This window comes from Ciconia boyciana, chromosome 1 (genome assembly GCF_034638445.1).
Source record: "Ciconia boyciana chromosome 1, ASM3463844v1, whole genome shotgun sequence".
Classification (NCBI taxonomy): Eukaryota; Metazoa; Chordata; class Aves; order Ciconiiformes; family Ciconiidae; genus Ciconia; species Ciconia boyciana.
In genome coordinates this window covers 7,065,778-7,084,319 of record NC_132934.1, presented here as the reverse complement: position 1 = coordinate 7,084,319, position 18,542 = coordinate 7,065,778, and the positions used below count along the sequence as shown (strand labels likewise).

Genomic DNA, 18,542 nt, shown 5'->3' with positions numbered 1-18,542 from the left:
GCCATATAGCAAGCTACCATGTAAAAGAAACTTGTTCTCCGGGCAAGGGGAATGCCTAATGAATGAGGTTATGCAGCTTGAATATGAGTGTTTGGAAACAGAATTCCACAGAGAAGACAGGACTGCATTTTAATTACGGTTTGCCAGCCAGAGGCTACAAGGTTAGGTCCCCTTGTTATCTCCAGTCGGCAGGCCATTTCCCACCGATGGACAGTGGCCATTTGCACAGTAAATACCCAATTTGCCTCAATAACCCGGGTAAAAATTCAGTAGACAACCTTATTTCTAAATTATTTGATAACCTCGACCTTCAGTTGTTACCATCAAGCACCCCAAGTAAATGCTAGCTAATTTAACCATCTTTCCAGACATTGCTACAGGTATTCACATTCAAGGGTTATTTTTTCAGCTACCAAACCTGGACATTCACACACAAAATTTGTACATTTATTATGTGTGCATATATATTTCATTATGTGTGAAACATGAGATCCTATATATTTTATTGTCTGTGAACCATGGCATCCTTTCCTACATGACCAGACTGCCACACTGCCTATAAGCCTGTATAATAGGATTCAGTCCACTTAACTCAATCACTGAACTTGCATATATAATTTAGGTATTTGGAAAAGCTGTTCTTCTGAGATGCTTATATTCTCTGCACAGTCAACGGCAGTACCTTTATTTTCCTATATGGGGTACATATGCACTTTAGGAGGATGGTTTCATTGGGCACCTAGAATTTAACCAGAAGTTGGTGTCTAAGGATACTGGATTTCACTTGTTTAAGCCAGATGAGCTCTGCCTGGACCATCCTGTACTCTTGCTGCAGCGGTTTCTGAGGGGTTGGGAAAACCCTTTTCAGCATACTCTCATTCACTGTATCTCATGGATACAGGTGGTCTTTTGGGAACACAGTGCCAGCTTTAGGACCGTAAATCACAATTATAAGAGGACAAGACTAATCAGATTTCATGCCTCATGGTGCAAAGAAACAAGAAAGATTTCCGTGGCCTCTTACCTCACCCTATGAAACACTGCATTGATTGTAGTGCTATGGGCCGAGGTCTTCCAGACCAATAGCTACAAGCAAACTATTTCTGTTGTACCATACTGAGTCCCAATACTTCAATTACTCCCTTCTTACTGGAGCTATGGAGCTCTCTGGGAGAGAAAACGTGGAGAGGGGGATATTTCTATAGCCAATGCCTTGAAATTACTTCGTTTTGTACCACCAGCTACCTAACTACAAAAAAAAAGTCCTTTTGTAAATACAGACAACCTGCAAGTCACCTTATTTATCACCTCTGGTTTCAAAATGTCAGGGATCACTAACAGAAACAAAAGGGGAGGGAGAAAGGAGGTCTAGAAGTTTTAGCTCCTTCTCCAAGGCTGCCTTCTCACCCCCTACACCAGATAAATGATTGACTGGGGAAAGGCTGCTCAACGTAATTTCGTCCTGCAGGCAGAATCGGAGGGAGGCACCCAGCCCTGTCACAGAGGAGATTTTGGAGCACATTATCACATTTGCCATCTCGGCTGAGAGAACATCTAAACTCAGAGGGTTGGTCCTTAGCCCCCTCTCAGCCCAAACTGAAAAAGAATTTTGAAAAGGCTGCAAAATTAAAAAAGCTTCCTCCTCGACCCGTGCTGTCCTGAACATAGGGCTCACTGCTCCAGCGATTAAATTATTTGAAATATTTAAAAGAGCTCAGCACTGCCCCATTTCAGCGCCTGCTTCACTCGCTTCTTCTCATCTCAGGCTTTCATAGACTGTTTTGAAACGTTTAGTCAGCAGTTCACGCACAGTGTAACATAACATCAATATTTGCGAGCTGCAAGTGAAGTAGAACATTTTTAAGTGTGGAGGCCTCAAGGTAAGGGGTTGGATTTCATACCTACACAAGAAACCTCCCACATAAAACTACCATGGTCTACCAGAGGTTTTAAAGCCCCCAAACCCTCAATGAAGACAAAGGGAGATGCAAAACCCCTAGACAATTTTTAATTAGGCCTAGAGTTAAAAATGGAAGTTTAAAAACCATGGCGATAAAGTTCTGGAGATGAAAGAAAGGCAGATGTAATCAATTTTTTAAAAACATATATAGTGACCCCTCTGACACACAAGAAGGCTCAAGAGATTTTCCAAGTCATCTGAGCAATCGCAGTACTACGTATGGTGGCTGCGCAGCTGGTGGTGTAATGGTTGCACTACAGCTTCCTTGTTCACCGTAAACAAGGTTTTTCTTCACTTTCTGTGAAGAAATAATAGGGAAAAGCTGCCAAAATACTCCTGCAAGAAGTATTTGGGATCCTCTGAGATGAAAGCCTCTATTTAAAGAAAAGATAAGGCTTGAATAAAAAGCTATGGAAATTGAAACATGATAAAAATAAGCTCTAGTTGTGTTAAAATATTTCTGCCTGAGATTGCAAAGTAGACTTTCCCTTTTCTACACTGTGCTAATATAACACAGTCTGAAGGAAGGACCAGCCTGGGAAACAGCCTTCTAATGAAGACATCACACAAATGATGGTTAAAATACATTTCAGGTACATATTAAGACATCAAATTGTTTATTGTACAGACATCTGGTCATTAGGTATTGCTTAAGACACACAAGGACAGGTCTGAGACCAACTGCAACAACTCAGCCCAAGTACAGCGTTTTGAAAAATTCACAGTGAAGCTCTTTAGTTTATGCATAACAGTAACAACAGGCACATCCTGTAAACATGCCTCATCTCTTTGGCTTTACTGACTTCTCTCGACTATCGACCAGATGACAGGTTCTAGATTTTAAATTTCCTGAAATTCATGGTTCCCTCGAAGCGTTTCTAATTGGACAGTCAAATTAACCACCCTGCAAAGTACAGACTTCAGTAATTGGAATTTACACAAAGCCAGAATCAAACGCGTACCAAAGACCACATTCTCTAACAGTGCCTCAATGACCCTGTAGTTGGAATAAAAACTGGTAAATTATTTCATTTCAGACTTCCCTCTGGGGAGGGATTGCTGCAAAGATGCAGTAATGGAGATCTGAGATGCAGTTACTGGCTAAAGGCCAGTAGAGACACTGGTCACTTGGACGTGTTCATTCCTTCCCAGCTTTGAAAGAGATTCAGCCGGGGAAAGACGAAAATTAAATATGCCATAATGGTTGGAAAAAATTAAAATGTTACCATATTACAGCAAAAGAATTAAGGCATGGAGGTGCTTCTGAAGAGCAACTAAAAATACAGCACTTCCACTGTGCTTGTTTCCCATCACTGATACACAAAATCAGAAAGCGGCCCCTAATCCAGGCTGTTCCCATGGCTGGCACTTCACGTTACTTTAGCTCACGAAGGAGCAGTAAATATCTATAAGGAAAAACGAACAGGCATAAAATCTCCTCACCTACCCTTCACTGCAATTAATTATGATGCAAATACTAATCTTCTTTTACTAAATCATCAAGAAAAACCCTGAATCTCAAAGTTATGAATGGATTTTCATGAAATTAAATTGCCTGACCATGGTATAACTCTCCATGCCATTTCTAACTTGCTCTTAAAGCAAAGAAAGAAAAAAAAAAATCCCTGTAATCAATGTCTGCAGAAATGTTCACTTATCCCATGTGCCTGGTGATGTTTCGTTAAAAAAATCATACAATTAGGAGCCTAGAAGATGTAGGAATATGCATTTGGAGCTTTTCCACAATTTTCATGGTATATCCAACGGTCTGTACATGTTATTAGCAGGTTTTTCAGTGCTTTTTTTTTCAGGTTTTTAACCCAGTTGACTTCTTTCTGGTATCTGTTATATAAATCTGCACTTAGCAATACAGCAGAATAATTTGCTGTGTGGTTCTCCTGTGATAACGGTAAGAGGATTTTTTAAATCATCATTACAGATGGTAATAATTCCTAGAGTGATACAGAGATATTGATCCACTGATCTAAAAAAAGCATTTTACAAAGGTAGAGGAGCATCACTATCCTTATTTTAAGGAATGGGATAACGGAGAGATGATGAGAGACCAACTCACTTACAGTCAATACAGCACATCAGTGGCACAGCTACAAATCAAACTTGGGTATTTATGGCTATTTTTGCACGCTCCAGCTATCATTGCATGGCTGTCTGTGTTGGCATCTGTGGTCATGTAGACATTACACAGTGCTAGGAGTAAGGAGGTCTGAAAGTTTCCTTAAGCCATTTACAATAAGTGATTTAAAATCTTAATCATCTGAGGCAGTTCACTTCTGCTTTTTCATGATAATGAAGCTTAGCACATGATATCACAATCATGAATTTTTGTAAAGCATACTTAGCTCTTCAGAAAAAGTGCTGGATTAAACAACCCTGCAGGCTGAATCCTCCTCTTTGAATAATGAATATAGTACAGGCAGTGGCAAGCTTGTTTAGATAGTCCCATGAACCCTGCTAAAGTGAAGGCCAGCGTCCATGTCTGTTAAGTCCCTGGTTTCTTTATCTCTACAGCCAACAGGGTATTTTTATTTTTTAATATTTTTCACAGCTAGGAATTACTCTCTGCCAGCCAACTAATTTCACAGGGACTATCTCAGAGCCTTCGGAAGGCAATGCCTTTTGGTTGCTGCCTATTTCTTGTAGCTGGCCGGAATATAACAAGTTACAGATATAAACAACAATTATTTCTTAGATGCGGGAGTGAACAACGGTGGAGAAAAAAATGTCTCAAGGAAAAAAATCTCAGTTTCTTTAAAATATACTGCTCCACCACTAGAGCTTTGTATCATTATTTTAGTCTCGTTTTACAGATGAGTTTCAAACAGCTGACAATAGGAATTTGGAGTAGAAACGCTGATGGTCCATTATCAGTGGTGACAGCTATGGGTGCGACTTTATTAAAGTTCTGTCAATTCTTGGCTAGAAACTACAATAGAAACAACCAGTTCAATCTCTCTCCCTCTCTCTCTTTATCTTAGCACTTATATCACACTCATCACAAAGTGTTACATTTTCCCTTGATGCCACAGGACAGGATTTCTCCTTGTTACTGGAGCCATGTGGCACACCAACCCTGCATCCTGCCCATGGGTTGACAGCAGACCATTACCTTACTAGCGGTAAGGCTGCTGTTGTATTGGAGACTTGGCCTAAAAGTCAACTGAAAGCTTTTTACTCTTTACTAAGAAAAAATAAGCGGCACAAACCAAAACTGTTCCACTGAGCAGTGTAACCTGGAGCTATTCCTTGCAACTACCTGCTGGTAATAAAGATTATTTGCCTGAACCCTTTAACAAAGCTCGAAAATTGGCATAAATACCAATGAATATACTTTTCAAGCTCTTTTTGTCCGAGATACCATGATGTGCACTTGTTATGCAATTGAAAAGAGATGCCAAACAGAGCTTATTGGACCATATTTCCATCTCACTGCTGTGAGCACTGCGAGTTCCTGAAGGCTCTGGCATGGTGAGGACAGTGTTTTCCTAAGATAGTGACTATTTTTCATTCACCCCTCTGTGTCTGGGAGGGAAGCACATCCGGACGGGTGCTGGGAAAACAAATACTGTTTGTGGCAAAAGGAATTAACATCTTGGAAATGGTAACATGAATTAAAACTCGTTAAGTATTGGAACTCGTTACAAAGATTTAACTGTATAAATTCTCCCTCTTGCTTTAGTGAAGCAGCTTTTCACCCCGTGCTTTTTCAGCCAAGCTCCTTCCACTGCAAATCTCCCTTAGCACTTTTCATTTCAACTGCAATACCAACCATTTTCCCAACACTTTGCCTTCTCTCATGGAGTGGTGGTTTTGTGAAGCTGATAAACATCTGCCTGAAAACCTGGTTGGCACAGCCGAACTCATTTTCAAGTGTGAACATGGGTGTGGAGAAAGCAATTCAAGTTTGACAAGGCATGATGCATGAGGTCATGATAGAATATCAGTTGTGATTGTGACCGAAATAAACCTGAATGGCAGAGAGGATACAGCTCTGCTGTGACTACTGGTGTGTGACCTACCTGGACTGAGATCTTCAGCCTCCAGCAGGAGAGAGCAGCACATTAACTCTATGGCTCTGCTGGCTGGCAGACGACTCTGCCCTGCCTGATACATTGGTGACACGGCTTAAAAATCTCAGCTTCTGATTATCATGAGATTGCTATTTACTGCAGAACAAAACTACCCCACCAACCTTACTTACCCTGTTGAATTTCATAATTAGCTTTTCTATGCTCGTACTATGCCCAATGTCTGTTGAATAAAAGCAAGTATGCAGTGGGATTTCTATGGATCCATTTGGAAAGATCCATTTCTTTGTTGGGTGATGCTGAGGAGTCAATTAAGTCTTTTTGGGGCTCAAAACATCTGATGCGCAGATCTTGTTATTTCAGCTCTTACTTAGCTCCTTTTCCAGTTGTGTCTTCCATCATCCCTTTTCTGTGCTACTTGCAAAATGAAATCAGTGAAAATCAGAAATATTTTTTTGCCTCAGTGTTGGGTCTAGAAAGATAATGACAGCACTCGACTCCATCAGTTAACATTCATTACTGAGCTGCCGGAACCAACTTCAGACCTTTCTTCAAGACCTAGTCTTGAAGACCTTTCTTCAGACCTTTCTTCAAGACCTAGTGTTCTCCAAGGCAAATGCCATGATCCTGAGGCTCTCCTTGCCTGAATGGACTGCTGCATCCCAGCCCCAAAAGTTTTGGGACTGCAGACTAAGCATGCATAAATGTAAGCACATAATTTTCTTGGGGTTCCCTATTTATTGTCAGAGTCTTTTCAACAAGTCCTTATTATTCAGAAGTAGTATAGTAAGTGCTTTCAAGCAGTGCCATTAAATAAAGGAATACCTGCAAGTTCCCCTGCTGAAATTTATAGGCATTTTAAAGAAGGTGGCCTGCACACAAAACAAAAAACCCTATGCACAAATTGTTGCACAAAATACTGCAGATCCTATAGCCTACTGGAAACAAGTAGGTCCAAAAGTAAAGAAAATATCCATACCTATACCTATATCTATATGCAAAATGGGTATTCTTATTTTTTCTGTGGCTTTTGAAAATGTAATAAAATGCATAAACTGTGCTTTCTAGGTTTTTTTTTTTTCTTCTATAGAAATAGAAGTGATGTTTTCACAGCTCCGCACTTAAAATTACTTTACTCCCTGTGCTGTTAAATGGCCATAGCCAGTATTACAGCATCCTTCCCCACTGACAGACGGGACTATCACTATTTTCTTTTCCACTCGGTACCACCTGGCACTGACTTTTTGACAAGGTTCACGCTCCGAGAATAATTTCAGGTCCATATACCATGGAGTTAATATGCAGCCTGGATCATCAATATAAATTTATTTTTCTTTTCAATGTGTTTTCAGAGAGTCTATCCCCAGAAGCACTTTTGCACTCAAAAGGGATCATCGGCTATCGAAGTCTGTGCAGCACTTCATTTACAAAGTTCAGGTCAGCCGCTTGACTGCTCTCGGTGGTACTGCTTAACACTTGTGCCTTGGTTTTCGGGTTGTGATAGAGGCATAAGCTTTAAAAGCTCTTTTTACAAAGTTTTGTCCAGGCAAAGCTCTCAAGTTCAAGCTAACCTCTGTGTTCCTGAGTTACAGCAGACCTATGTTTTGCATATAGTTATAGAAAACACAGGAATAGAGGAGATAGCGCTACAATGTGGGCCAGTTCCCATGACCCTGTATGCCTTCAAGCAGTCATTTACGGTCTTTTTTTTTGGCCTTATGCTACAAAGAAGAAATGGGGTCAGGGAAGGATCTTTGATTTTGTGAGAGCAGAAAACTGAGGGTGTTTTCTCAGGGTGCAAAGGAACCTTTCCAGCTGACAAACAGGGTGATAACACAAGTTAATATGTTGGCACCGAGACCTTTCTGACACTGGAAATAAAAGGTGATAATTTCAGTCACTGTGAAAAGTTCATGTGGATACCTTCATCACGTGGGACATATTACAGCGTAACCTCTAGCTGCAGACAGCAGCTATGCCTACCCTGGCTGTGACATATAGCTCCCAATTAGCACTTAAGGAAAGAGACTTTACAGACTGCACACTCACCTCTGCTCAGCCCATCCGGTCCCCGAAGGATTCTGCATTCTTCTATCTGGCCGAACGGAGAAAACATCACCCTGATATCATTCTCATTACACTTCTTCGAAACCATTCCTATGAACAATTTTCTGTCTTCCACAGCTAGAAGATAAAAATAATGAATGAGCAAAGGCCATTTCATCTTTTTCCTGTGATCAATGCTTCATTACCACATCAAACCAAGCTCCAGTCATGTGAGTCTGGCTCTGTAACTGAAGACAAGTCCTAAGGCAAACACTTTATACTTACAACCTCCCTTTCCCCCTTCTTCCCCCACCCCAAATCTCTCATTTTCTTTCTCTCTCTCCTTTTTCTAGTGGTGCTTGCTGTTTATATAACATATTAATTGGCTGCCTTAGTCATTCTGCATATGCCTCCCCATCATGGCTTCTAAGAGAAAAGCATTCTCTGTTAGAGAGACTTGTAAAGATATCTTTGCATAGATTTGAATTCAGACAAATTCCCTCACCTTCCTCATGTACGAAAGAAATCATGACAGGGGTGAGGGTGAAGAAGGGATTGCGCATGTAATGATATGAGCTAATGAAAAATATTCCTGAGAAATATTTTGAGAGAGAGGCTCCTATCTGAGCTTTCAATTTCAACCAACTTAATGCATGGCACTCGAAAGGCAGATGTGTAACGACTGCTCTGGAAAAAGAATGCATTAAATTTTCCTGCTTTTTTTCAGACTGACACAGCCTTCTCCCCTCCAGGAGGACACAAGGCATATTCTAGAGCATCACTTTAACGAGGGGGCTGCATAATGCTTTCCCAAAGCCAAACTCTTTGATTCGTAATGATGCTGAGTTTGCAAAAAACCATGAAAAGGGGGCTTTACCTGAATTATTGGTAGAATATTTCCTGCCTGCATTGTCACCAAAATCAGCAAAAGCTAGACTGCTGCAGCAGGACACGTGCAGTCCTGTTAACCAATCTCAAATTTACAGGACTAAAGCTGTGGACTTTTGTCAAAAATGAAATAGGTCATCAAAACTTAATTCACCCTGGAAAGACTTAAAAACGTTAACTTACCCTCCCATCTATATTAAACCAAAAATCTAAGTGCTTATTATACAGTATATACACCAGTGCTTTCTTCTTCTCTTGAAATGGCATGTAAATCCAATTCATTGTTAATGAGCAGACTGTCAGAGTTTGCGGGGAAGCAAAGAGAGAAGGAAAGCTTTACTCCAGAGAGTGTGCAGTGCACTTACTTATTTCTATTATTGTGCAAATTATTTTTGTAACAAAGTATTTTCATTTCTGGGCTTACAAAAAAAAATAATGAATCTTCGCTTGCTCCCCAACTCTCTCTCCTGTATTAGTACGAGTTTGTCAAATGGAATAAATTGCAGCTGAGGAACAAGAAACTGCATCTATTTTCATGGGATTTTATTTGTGTTATACTTCAACACTTTAAGTGCATTTAATAATTTCAACAATAAAAAGAAGAGGTTCATGTTTATTGATCATGAGAGGTATTTGAAGTAATTTTTTCCTTAGAATCGTTGAGTTTAAAAAGTATTTGTAGCTTTTATACAAGCAAGCACCAAGACCGTGCATTTTTCAGAATCCAAAACAGAGACCAGCCCCTACAATCCCAGCTTCTCACTCTACAAGCTTGCAAGAAAATTGGCGTGAATTTAACACCCAGGAGAAGTTTTTCTCAGCAGAGATTCCTCAAGACTCAATATTTTCATTCACACTTTATATTGAGGTTCCACGTGCAGGTTAACCCTCCAGAAAGGCTTAACAAATGATGAATGCATGGGATGAGCCAGTTATATACAGATCAGGAGCTGAATATGTGAGATTGCAAATAAGACCTGCAAGTTGGGATTTTTTTATATATATATATATATATATATATATATATATGTTTTACAATGAAACTTTACATCTGATTCGTAATATATAATTGGCCTTGATGCTGCTAATGATTGTTTTAAGGATAGTAAAACTGAATTGCCTTGCTCACAGCCACAAGGAGAGTCTAGGTAGTCACTTTTGCTGGTGAAAGAATGCCTGTAACTTGGCTGCTTACAATTCCTATATTGCCTTGAGTAATCTCTTTGAGGAAGGTCCCTGGCCAGCCTGTCCCCTCGACAACAGCCACACACTATGGCCAGGGTGCAGGAAAGGGTATGAGGCAAGGGACCCAGCTGGGCTGCCAGGTACAGATTTCTCCGTACCACAAACCGAGGTCAGGGTGGGGGAAGCCTTGGTGCCAAGCATGGGTCGAAGCATTGCCTTCTGCTCTGTGTTATGAACCTCATAACTTCTGCCTGTGTGTCAGCTAGTACCAGCCAGTTTACATTTGGGTTGCTTTTAGGCTTGAAATACAGTGCGCAGGTCTACCCTAAGGGTGACTAGATCCCAACCTTCTCAAAAACAGCTGCTGGCTGAGTTGGACAAATGCCTGCCACGCCATCCCAAAGGAGGTCCCCTGGGTCCTGCTTAGGTGCAAGGACAAAGACTCAAACCAAAGAGATTCACATGGAGATTCGGAAGAAATAAGATGCAAAAAGGAAAGCTTTGTTTTAATTTTCCAAAGAGTAGCAGACGACAAACTCCCCACCGGCCTCCTTCAGTTTCGCTAGTAAACCTATAAATATGCCATTTAACTAACATGATTTGCAGGTTTTCAGCTTGAGGGTGATTTTATAGTAAATTAAACATCCAGCTCCCGTGTACTGTACATCTTAAAAATGCAGATTTCACAAAGAATGCTCAGAGTACAGAAAACATATTGATATGATGACGTGCTCTGCATTCAGTGCTATTAGTCAGTGCTGATCAGTGTTGAAGCTTAAGAAAATTGCTATTCTTTTTTTGGCTAGGGGCCCAGCATAAAAAAACATTTAAAGGGACAATTGTCAGGATCAAAATGACATGTTTTCACTCCATCTGATAGAACATCTGATATTATTAGGCTGAAAGAATTTTTAATGATATATTCTCATGCAGAGAAAGGAATGCTTTTTCACCTCCGTAAGACTTGCTGTCTGGATTTGTTTCTGCATTTTTGGTCAGCCACTTCTCTCCTTTCTTTCTAAAATGAATTCTTACCTGCCATGCAGGCATGGTTTGAGAATCAAATAGACAACAGACTGCAAGAAGTATGGGTCAAACGTATTTAGAGGTTAGCAAACTTCCCTTTTGATCAGCCAAGCCTGCTGATTTGCCTGTGTGTGTTGGGTTGCTCCCATAGACTGTAGAATGAGGAGCCCAATGTTAAACACACACAACCCAACAAAGCGTCGAGATTGGGAAAGTCACTACCTGCTGCTGGCTGGAGAAAGGATGGCAGTCTAAAGCCATCTTGCCTAACTTTAGACATCTACAGTTTAGGTGTCCAGTTTTAGTCTTAGCTAAAATGTTACCAATTGGCTGCTGCCAATGCCAAGAGATGAGCTCCTCCAAAGAGTGACTGATCTCACCTCTCCCAGCAAGATGGGATGGCTTGTTTCATGGGAGTCTCTCCCCTGCTACTGGCAGTAGATAGGGCTGTTACCTTCCAGCCACCTCCCGAAACTTGGTCATCATGATAACACATAGATGTCCTGAGCTCCAGCTGTAGGGACAGGAGGAATAAATGAGCTCTGAGGGACTGGACAAAGCTTGGGGGCTGTGAGTGCTTTGGGCGAGCACAAGGGTCAGCACCTGTGTGCACATATCTCATGAGCATTTCACTGCTGCTTGATAATTGTCTCTCCCACACTAGGGGTAGGTGTCAATAATTCAAAATCCAGAAAATTAATGAAAATTTTTTGGTGAGTGTTTGATATCATTATTTCTGAACCTTGCTCACAGGCCTAGTTGTACTTTCCGGTGGTTTTGCACCACTCTGGGGGCATGAAGTACATACAACCATCCGTAAGGAGCTAGTAGGATGGGGTGGCTGAGTACCCCTCATTGATGGAGCAGAAATAGCCAGAAGGTCACAGTGAACAAGGCCCTGAAGTTCTAGTTACATGAAGGAGGGTGTGGAACTGCACAGTATCTTGATTAACTAATTATGGGGTTCACCTCTAATCCATCCAAACACATTACAAACGCAGGTTAGCTATGCTGCCAGGGCAGTTAGTGCGACACATCCAGTGCTAAGCCTCCTTTGGGGATTTGGGGTGGAAATCTTTTGCCTGAACGCAGGAACCCTGTGTGACGAGGTGCCACATCTGTTTTAAAATGAGACGAGTTGTTCTCGTAACTCCATCAAGACTAGCTCTGCAATCACTAGCGTGGGTGCCGAGGTATTGTGTTTGAATCCAGAGGGCTACGTTAGCCATCAAAGGTTATCTGAGATTAAGTCTGCCTCTGCTGGGGGGGGCTTTTTTCAAAACGAGCCTCTTGCCTTCTGACAGCATTACATCCAACTTGCAGAATAACATCCTGAAGGGTCTAATTTTTTAAGTTTACTCAATTTGCTTCAGTAATGAGCATTGTTTGCAGGCTGTATTAGATTGCTTGTGCTAACCCAGGAGAATAAAGGAGTAGAGATTATTTTCTGTATGCTACAAAAGAATTAAACCTTGTAATAATCATGGGAAATCTCCCTGAAGATTCAACAAACTTTCCTCTTCTCTCTTCTAAACCCCAAAAATTCTGTCCTGAAAAATCACAATTATAGCCCTTTATTATACATTTTTGAGGAGTCCAGTCAGTTAAAGAGTGCATTTTCCATCCAGAAGTTGCCTTCTCTTTTGAGCAAATCAAGAAATAGTTAATTATGTATAATTTTTTTTTTTTCATCCAGAAGGAAAGGGGGGAAAACAGACTTTTTATCCCTATTTGTAAGCCTGTGAAAAACCCTTGCATACAATCTGTCAGTCACACCTGGATCCGGAGCTGCCTGCATTAATTATCAACTTTTCTATGTGTTAGTGCTAACATATGGCATTTAATTACTCCCTCCAAATCGGCAACGTTGTGCCACTCAGAATTTCAAAATTATTTCTTCAAGTTTTCACTAATAAAATAAATAAAAATAAATTATAAGATCACTCAGCTACACCCCCCCCTTTTTTTTTAAATAGAGAATTTTGTCATTTTCCCTGAAGTGGTGATGCTTTGATCCATTTAAGAGCATAGTGTCCTCAGGATATGTGCCTGAAAGTATTGACTGTATTCAAATCCTGATCCAAGAAACATTTAAGTATTTGCTAAATTGTAGCATGTTAATGGCCACAGACAGCTTAGAATCAAGCATGTGCTTATATGCTTTTCGGCATTAGAGTGCAGGAACCCCCTTTGTTTGAAAAACGAAAAATATTCTTAAATGGACAAATACTGTGAGTAATTAACAGTTGAGATCAATCTAGCAATGGTATAGCCTTCAAATTCTTGAAACCGTGCTTTTCTGGCAGGTAAACCTTAAGCAAAACTTTGTAGATAGGTTAAAATAACCACCTAGCTAAAGGTGGTCACACTAGACCTAGTGGGTGATCAGAACAGGACACACTACAAAATTCATCCTCTGAAAATCTTTCAGGGATGTTACATTTCTCAACAATAAAAGTCTTTTCAGAATCCTCCCAGGTAGACAAATTAATTAGATCTAAAGGCAAGTATTTCCCCATTAACTCTAGCTGCTAAAAACTCGGTAGAAGAAATGAAGCTTTGTTTCATCTGCACGAGCAGAGAGATGACAGACACATGAGCTCTTGTATGCAGGGAAGGAATGAAGATGATTGCATAGTTCTATCAGCCTCCCAGTTCCTACCCAGAAGAAAACAGATCTTCAGGTTGCTAATAAAGTCCTAATCCTGAGAAAATGCCCAGGCACTTAGTCAAATGTGTACAGGAGGTGCCTCTTCCATACCCATCTCCCAGTTTCCATGAGGTGGGCTTGGCCTTTTGTGCCAAGGGACAGATTTCTGAAGTGATGCCTCCATCTAAAGACAGGAACAGTGATGGGAAGGAGGAGCATTTCATCCTGGTACTCCTGGGTTTGGATGCTCATTCAAACCTTTTTGCAAGGACTCAAGATGGGGAGGGGACATCTTACCGCACAGCAAATACTGTTGTTTGAAAACCTCTAAGATGAATGAGGGGACCTCTCCTTCCTCCCTGTGGAACTTGAACAGGTCTCAAGCCTTCACAACCGTGTGCAAGATCAGAATTGTAGTGAGTGTTCAACCTCTCCTACGTATCTTTCCACAAGTTATCTGGAAATTTTGACCAAGATAATTTCTTTAACCTCTCTGAAACTTGAGAAACACCACTACTTATAAAATGTGGTGGGATCCTCCCACTACTCATAAATCAAAGGGTTTCAAGCATTCCTCAAAAGCTCAAACACCACAGATCATGAAAACCAAGATGCCTTGGCGTGCTTGCTTTCTTTTCCCCTTTGAACTTACCAATCTGGTTGAAGAGGTACAGTTTACAATTTGCTGTTGGCACAGATAATATACCTCCTCAGATGGATAGCCTGAAGCATATGGGAAACACGTGCCAAACAGGCCTCCACAGCCCCCATGCTGCTGTTCTTTCTCTTTTTGGCTCTCCAAGCTGCTTGCAAACTCTCACCTCCTCCATGGATCCCACGCCTACGCCCCATCTTTCCAAGGACCTGTACCATTGTTACCATCATCATGGTATTAGTTCACCTTCTGTTTCCCCAGTGATTAGAAAAGAAGAGTTCACCACCCCCAGAACATGCCTACCAGAAGTATCTACACCCTTCAGGAACCTAAATTTTAAAAGGTATTTAAATTGACGATTGCAACCTCTGATCTGTCAATGTTTGTTCCCCAAAAAACAAAGTCAGGCAAGAAAAAAAGCAAAAAGCAGAAAAAAAGCCAATCCCTCATAATTTTCATTATAGGGATAGGTGCAAGAGAATACTCTGAAGATTACAAGTATTCCCACAGTGCAGACAGAAGTATCATGCAGGTAATCCCATTCTAACAGCAGCAGCGAGGAGCTAACCTACCCTGCTTTCCAAGCAGGTGCTACGTAGAGAGCAAGACAGAATTTGCACAATTCTCCATAGCACTTTGCCAATACGTTCAATCTCCTTTAGGAAGAAAAACTTCAGGCAATTAACAAGTAACTCATTGGGAGTCTATTTTGGCCCATTGCCTCTTATTTTTCTAATTTGCCAAGGAACTTGAGGTGAAATTTATGTTCGAAAGAACCACACGTAGAGGCTATACTTAGTTCAGAGGGTCCAGGCCAATGTTCCTGTACCTAAGGGAAAATTTTGCCCACTGCAAGCAGAATAAATACTAGGGAGGGGAGTTTGGATTCCAACAGCAGAATTCTCCTTGACTACAGTGGTGCTTGAAAAGTTTGGCCCTCCTGCCCATGCAGGCGCCTTGGCCTCTCTTCTGAGCATTCAAAGAAAGCAACAAATCATGGCTAAAACTCAACCCAACAGAGAGAACATCACTCCCTTACAAATGGGTGATGGCTCAAATTTCCTGCGCTTGTGGCCAGTTTTGTTTTGAAAGTTGTCATAATAGGAAAGCTAGCATAATGTGAAGTTTTAATTTCCTTCCAAACTTTATAATCCTTGGAGAAGCCTGAAAATGGGATGCACCACAATTAGCAAAAAAGAAGCCTTAAAAAAGCCTTGTGGAGAGATTTAGAGCCCAATCATAATTTACATTTGCAGGTATGTAGATCTCTAAGTGCACGGCTTCTGCCCTGATTACTAATTAATGAGGTGCAAAGATGCCTGTTGGAGGAACCAGCTCTGATTATGTGGGCCTTATGGGAAAATGAAGCTCTTGCAATCTAAGAAGGCAGATGATATCTTTAACATATATTTTAGAAAATTACAGGAACAAATCAAGGGGCAAAATATACACATGTATATATTTTTAAAGAATCACAGACAGCCAGGCTGCGTTACCATCCGATTATCTTATTTCCTTGAATATACAAATCTGGCATGTTTAATAGATTTAGCATGCCATCTATTTTGCATGTCATATACATCCACTTAGGCAGTACCCTAGTATTCTGAATGGATATTACTGTCATTATAGCATTCATTTTACAATCGTTGAGAGGAATAAGTATACAGAGAGCTGCAAGGTGGGTTTCCCAGTTCAGAACCAAGCGTATGATTAAAACCTAAATTTGGCTCAGATTCAGAACAGCATCATTCTATAAAAAGAAAGTTTAGGCAAATGTTTAAGGCCCATCAGCTGCTCACATGGTTTGTTAACCTGGGAATGTTTTTTGTTTCTTTTCTTTTTTTTTCTTTTTGCCATTAAATTTTCATCTCCATCTTATCAATAGCAGGTGCTCCTGCATCACCTCGCTGCTAGGAGAACACAAGGGGAAGACGGATGTAGCAAGGTAGACCGTGACATACAGCAGGTACAAGGAAGGCCGTTTTTCAGAACATTTCCTTCCTTCTTTAAAGCTGAGGATAAGTGGGAGGTCAGAGCAGGTCAAGAGCTTCCCCAACATGTCAGATGTAGGGCAACTACCTCATACTGTTTTCATCACACAAGGAGTAAAGCAAAAACTATCACAATATTCTGTTTGCTTTAGTTTAGAGAGAGTCACAGTTAAGTAAAAATAAATTAAACACATACCATTTGACTTTTCACTATCTGCGGGTTTCATCTGAATAGGATGATGCATCTAAAAACAAAAATGAAAGAGAGTAAAGCAGGTTGGATAGTCATAAAAATCAAGAAACATGTTTTTAATTAAGGGCTTAAAGGATACGTGATTAATATTAAACATGTTGAAATGATATAAATTCAAAATAACACTATATTATAGGCTTTTAAGAAAAAATAAAATGGTAAAGGAGCATTTTATAACCAGGAAGATTAAAAAAAAATAGATCATTGGGCCCACAGGACTCATATAAAACTTTAATTTGCTGTATCTAGTTTCAGAAGACCTCTAAAGTTACAGTCCTCATTAGTTTATGGCATGCTTGGTTTCTGTTTTACCAACTTTTTTTCCTTGAGCTCAACCACTGCCAAAACTGAGATGGAATTTTCAAGTAATTTAAGAGCTAGCAAGCATTTCAAACATACTCAGAGGAGTTGAGTTTGACAAATGAACTTTGCTTGTAATTAAAAAAACATGTGCTGATTCTTTCAGGACTGAAGAGGAAGAGACTTATGCTTCCTATAATAGCTTCCTATAACTGTTTAGTATCTCATCTTTTTTTTTTTTAAGAACACATTATGCATTCATTCATAAAGCTTCCATGACAACACGGCACAATTCTGGCTTCCATAAAAACTCCTAATACTTTTTTCTTTTCACCCTCTTCCTCTATTCAAGTCCCTCTTACTGCAAAAGAAACCAATCCCTGTGTGCAGCACGCTATGCTGAACATCACATGGCATCCTACCTTGGCACACTCAGTATGGTGTGTCCTCAGCTTTTATTACTAAATGATGCCCCCCCCGCCCCCCCGAATTGTTGATAACTCTGACAAAATTTTTACAAACAGTGTTTTCTGTTGTTTCAGGAATAGCAACACCACAACAGTTGAGCTTCTGATCAGAATGTGTGGCATTTCCACTGGACGTTGGCTATAGCCAGCCCTATGTCCACTATGATGGATTCAGGGAAATTTTCTTACACCTCAAAAGCCTTCAGAACTGACCTCACATTGAGTTTCAATGTGGGAGACGTTTCAGCTTGCAAAAAACCCCACTTTTCTTTCATCAGGCTCTGCAAAATCGCTGGGATTTGATTGTACAAACCTTCCGGCAGCAGCCGGGCCACTGCCTTTTCTCTCCTCAGCAATTCCTCACCATTTCACGTGAGCATGTAAAAAAATCTATGCTCTTTTTGCTTTTGTATCATTTTTCAGTACAGCAGAGCCAAGTATTGCCTGAAAATGTCAGAGGCAATTCCATTTTTTTAATAAAAGACTATTGTGGCAAACTTCGGGAAACAAAAACAGCTGAGCAGGAGAGAACATCCATGCACTCATATCAAATGTGCTTTCAAAGCAGCACAGAAAACCAAATCTGCATTGCTTTTGGTGGAGTCACTTAACCTCCAGGGACACAGTTGCTAGATTCTTTAGGAAATATAAAATATTGCTGTGAATGTTTCCCTAAGACTTACTCAAAGTCCAGAATGCTCCCTGGCCCTGCAAATCAATGCATTCCTTGTACTGCTTGCAAAACTCCCCAATGTGCCCTAAGGAAAAGGCAAAGCCACAAGGTAGATGTAGTCACCAGGATGCATAAATTCGCTTCAATTTTAACAATTCTGTTCTCTTTGAATCATTTGTTTCCCAAATGGACTTTAATAGCCCAGCACTTGTCTGCCACCACTCTTATTCGATCTAATTTATAGAAAAAAGGGAACTTGTATTGTACTCTATCTTCTTTAACTAGTATTTAACATTTATCCTGGCATCAACAATACATAGGGCACTGCAGGAGACTTCAAATTCATGGGAATGTGATGCAGCACGTCCACAGTAAGCAAAAAGTGAAAGAAGAAAAAAG

At 40.5% G+C, this 18,542-nt stretch overlaps 1 protein-coding gene across 8 annotated transcripts in view; it reads right to left on the bottom strand.

Annotated features, from left to right (window-relative positions):
• CELF2 (CUGBP Elav-like family member 2) overlaps positions 1–18,542 on the bottom strand; it is a 262,119-nt gene that overhangs the window by 61,311 nt on the left and 182,266 nt on the right. For all 8 annotated transcript variants that reach the window (XM_072857596.1, XM_072857604.1, XM_072857613.1 and 5 more), the window contains exons 4-5: positions 16,647–16,695; positions 8,056–8,190 (exon numbers count right to left, since the gene is read on the bottom strand). In XM_072857596.1, the coding sequence (XP_072713697.1) occupies positions 8,056–8,190; positions 16,647–16,695 (184 nt within the window). The remainder of the gene's footprint in view (positions 1–8,055; positions 8,191–16,646; positions 16,696–18,542) is intronic.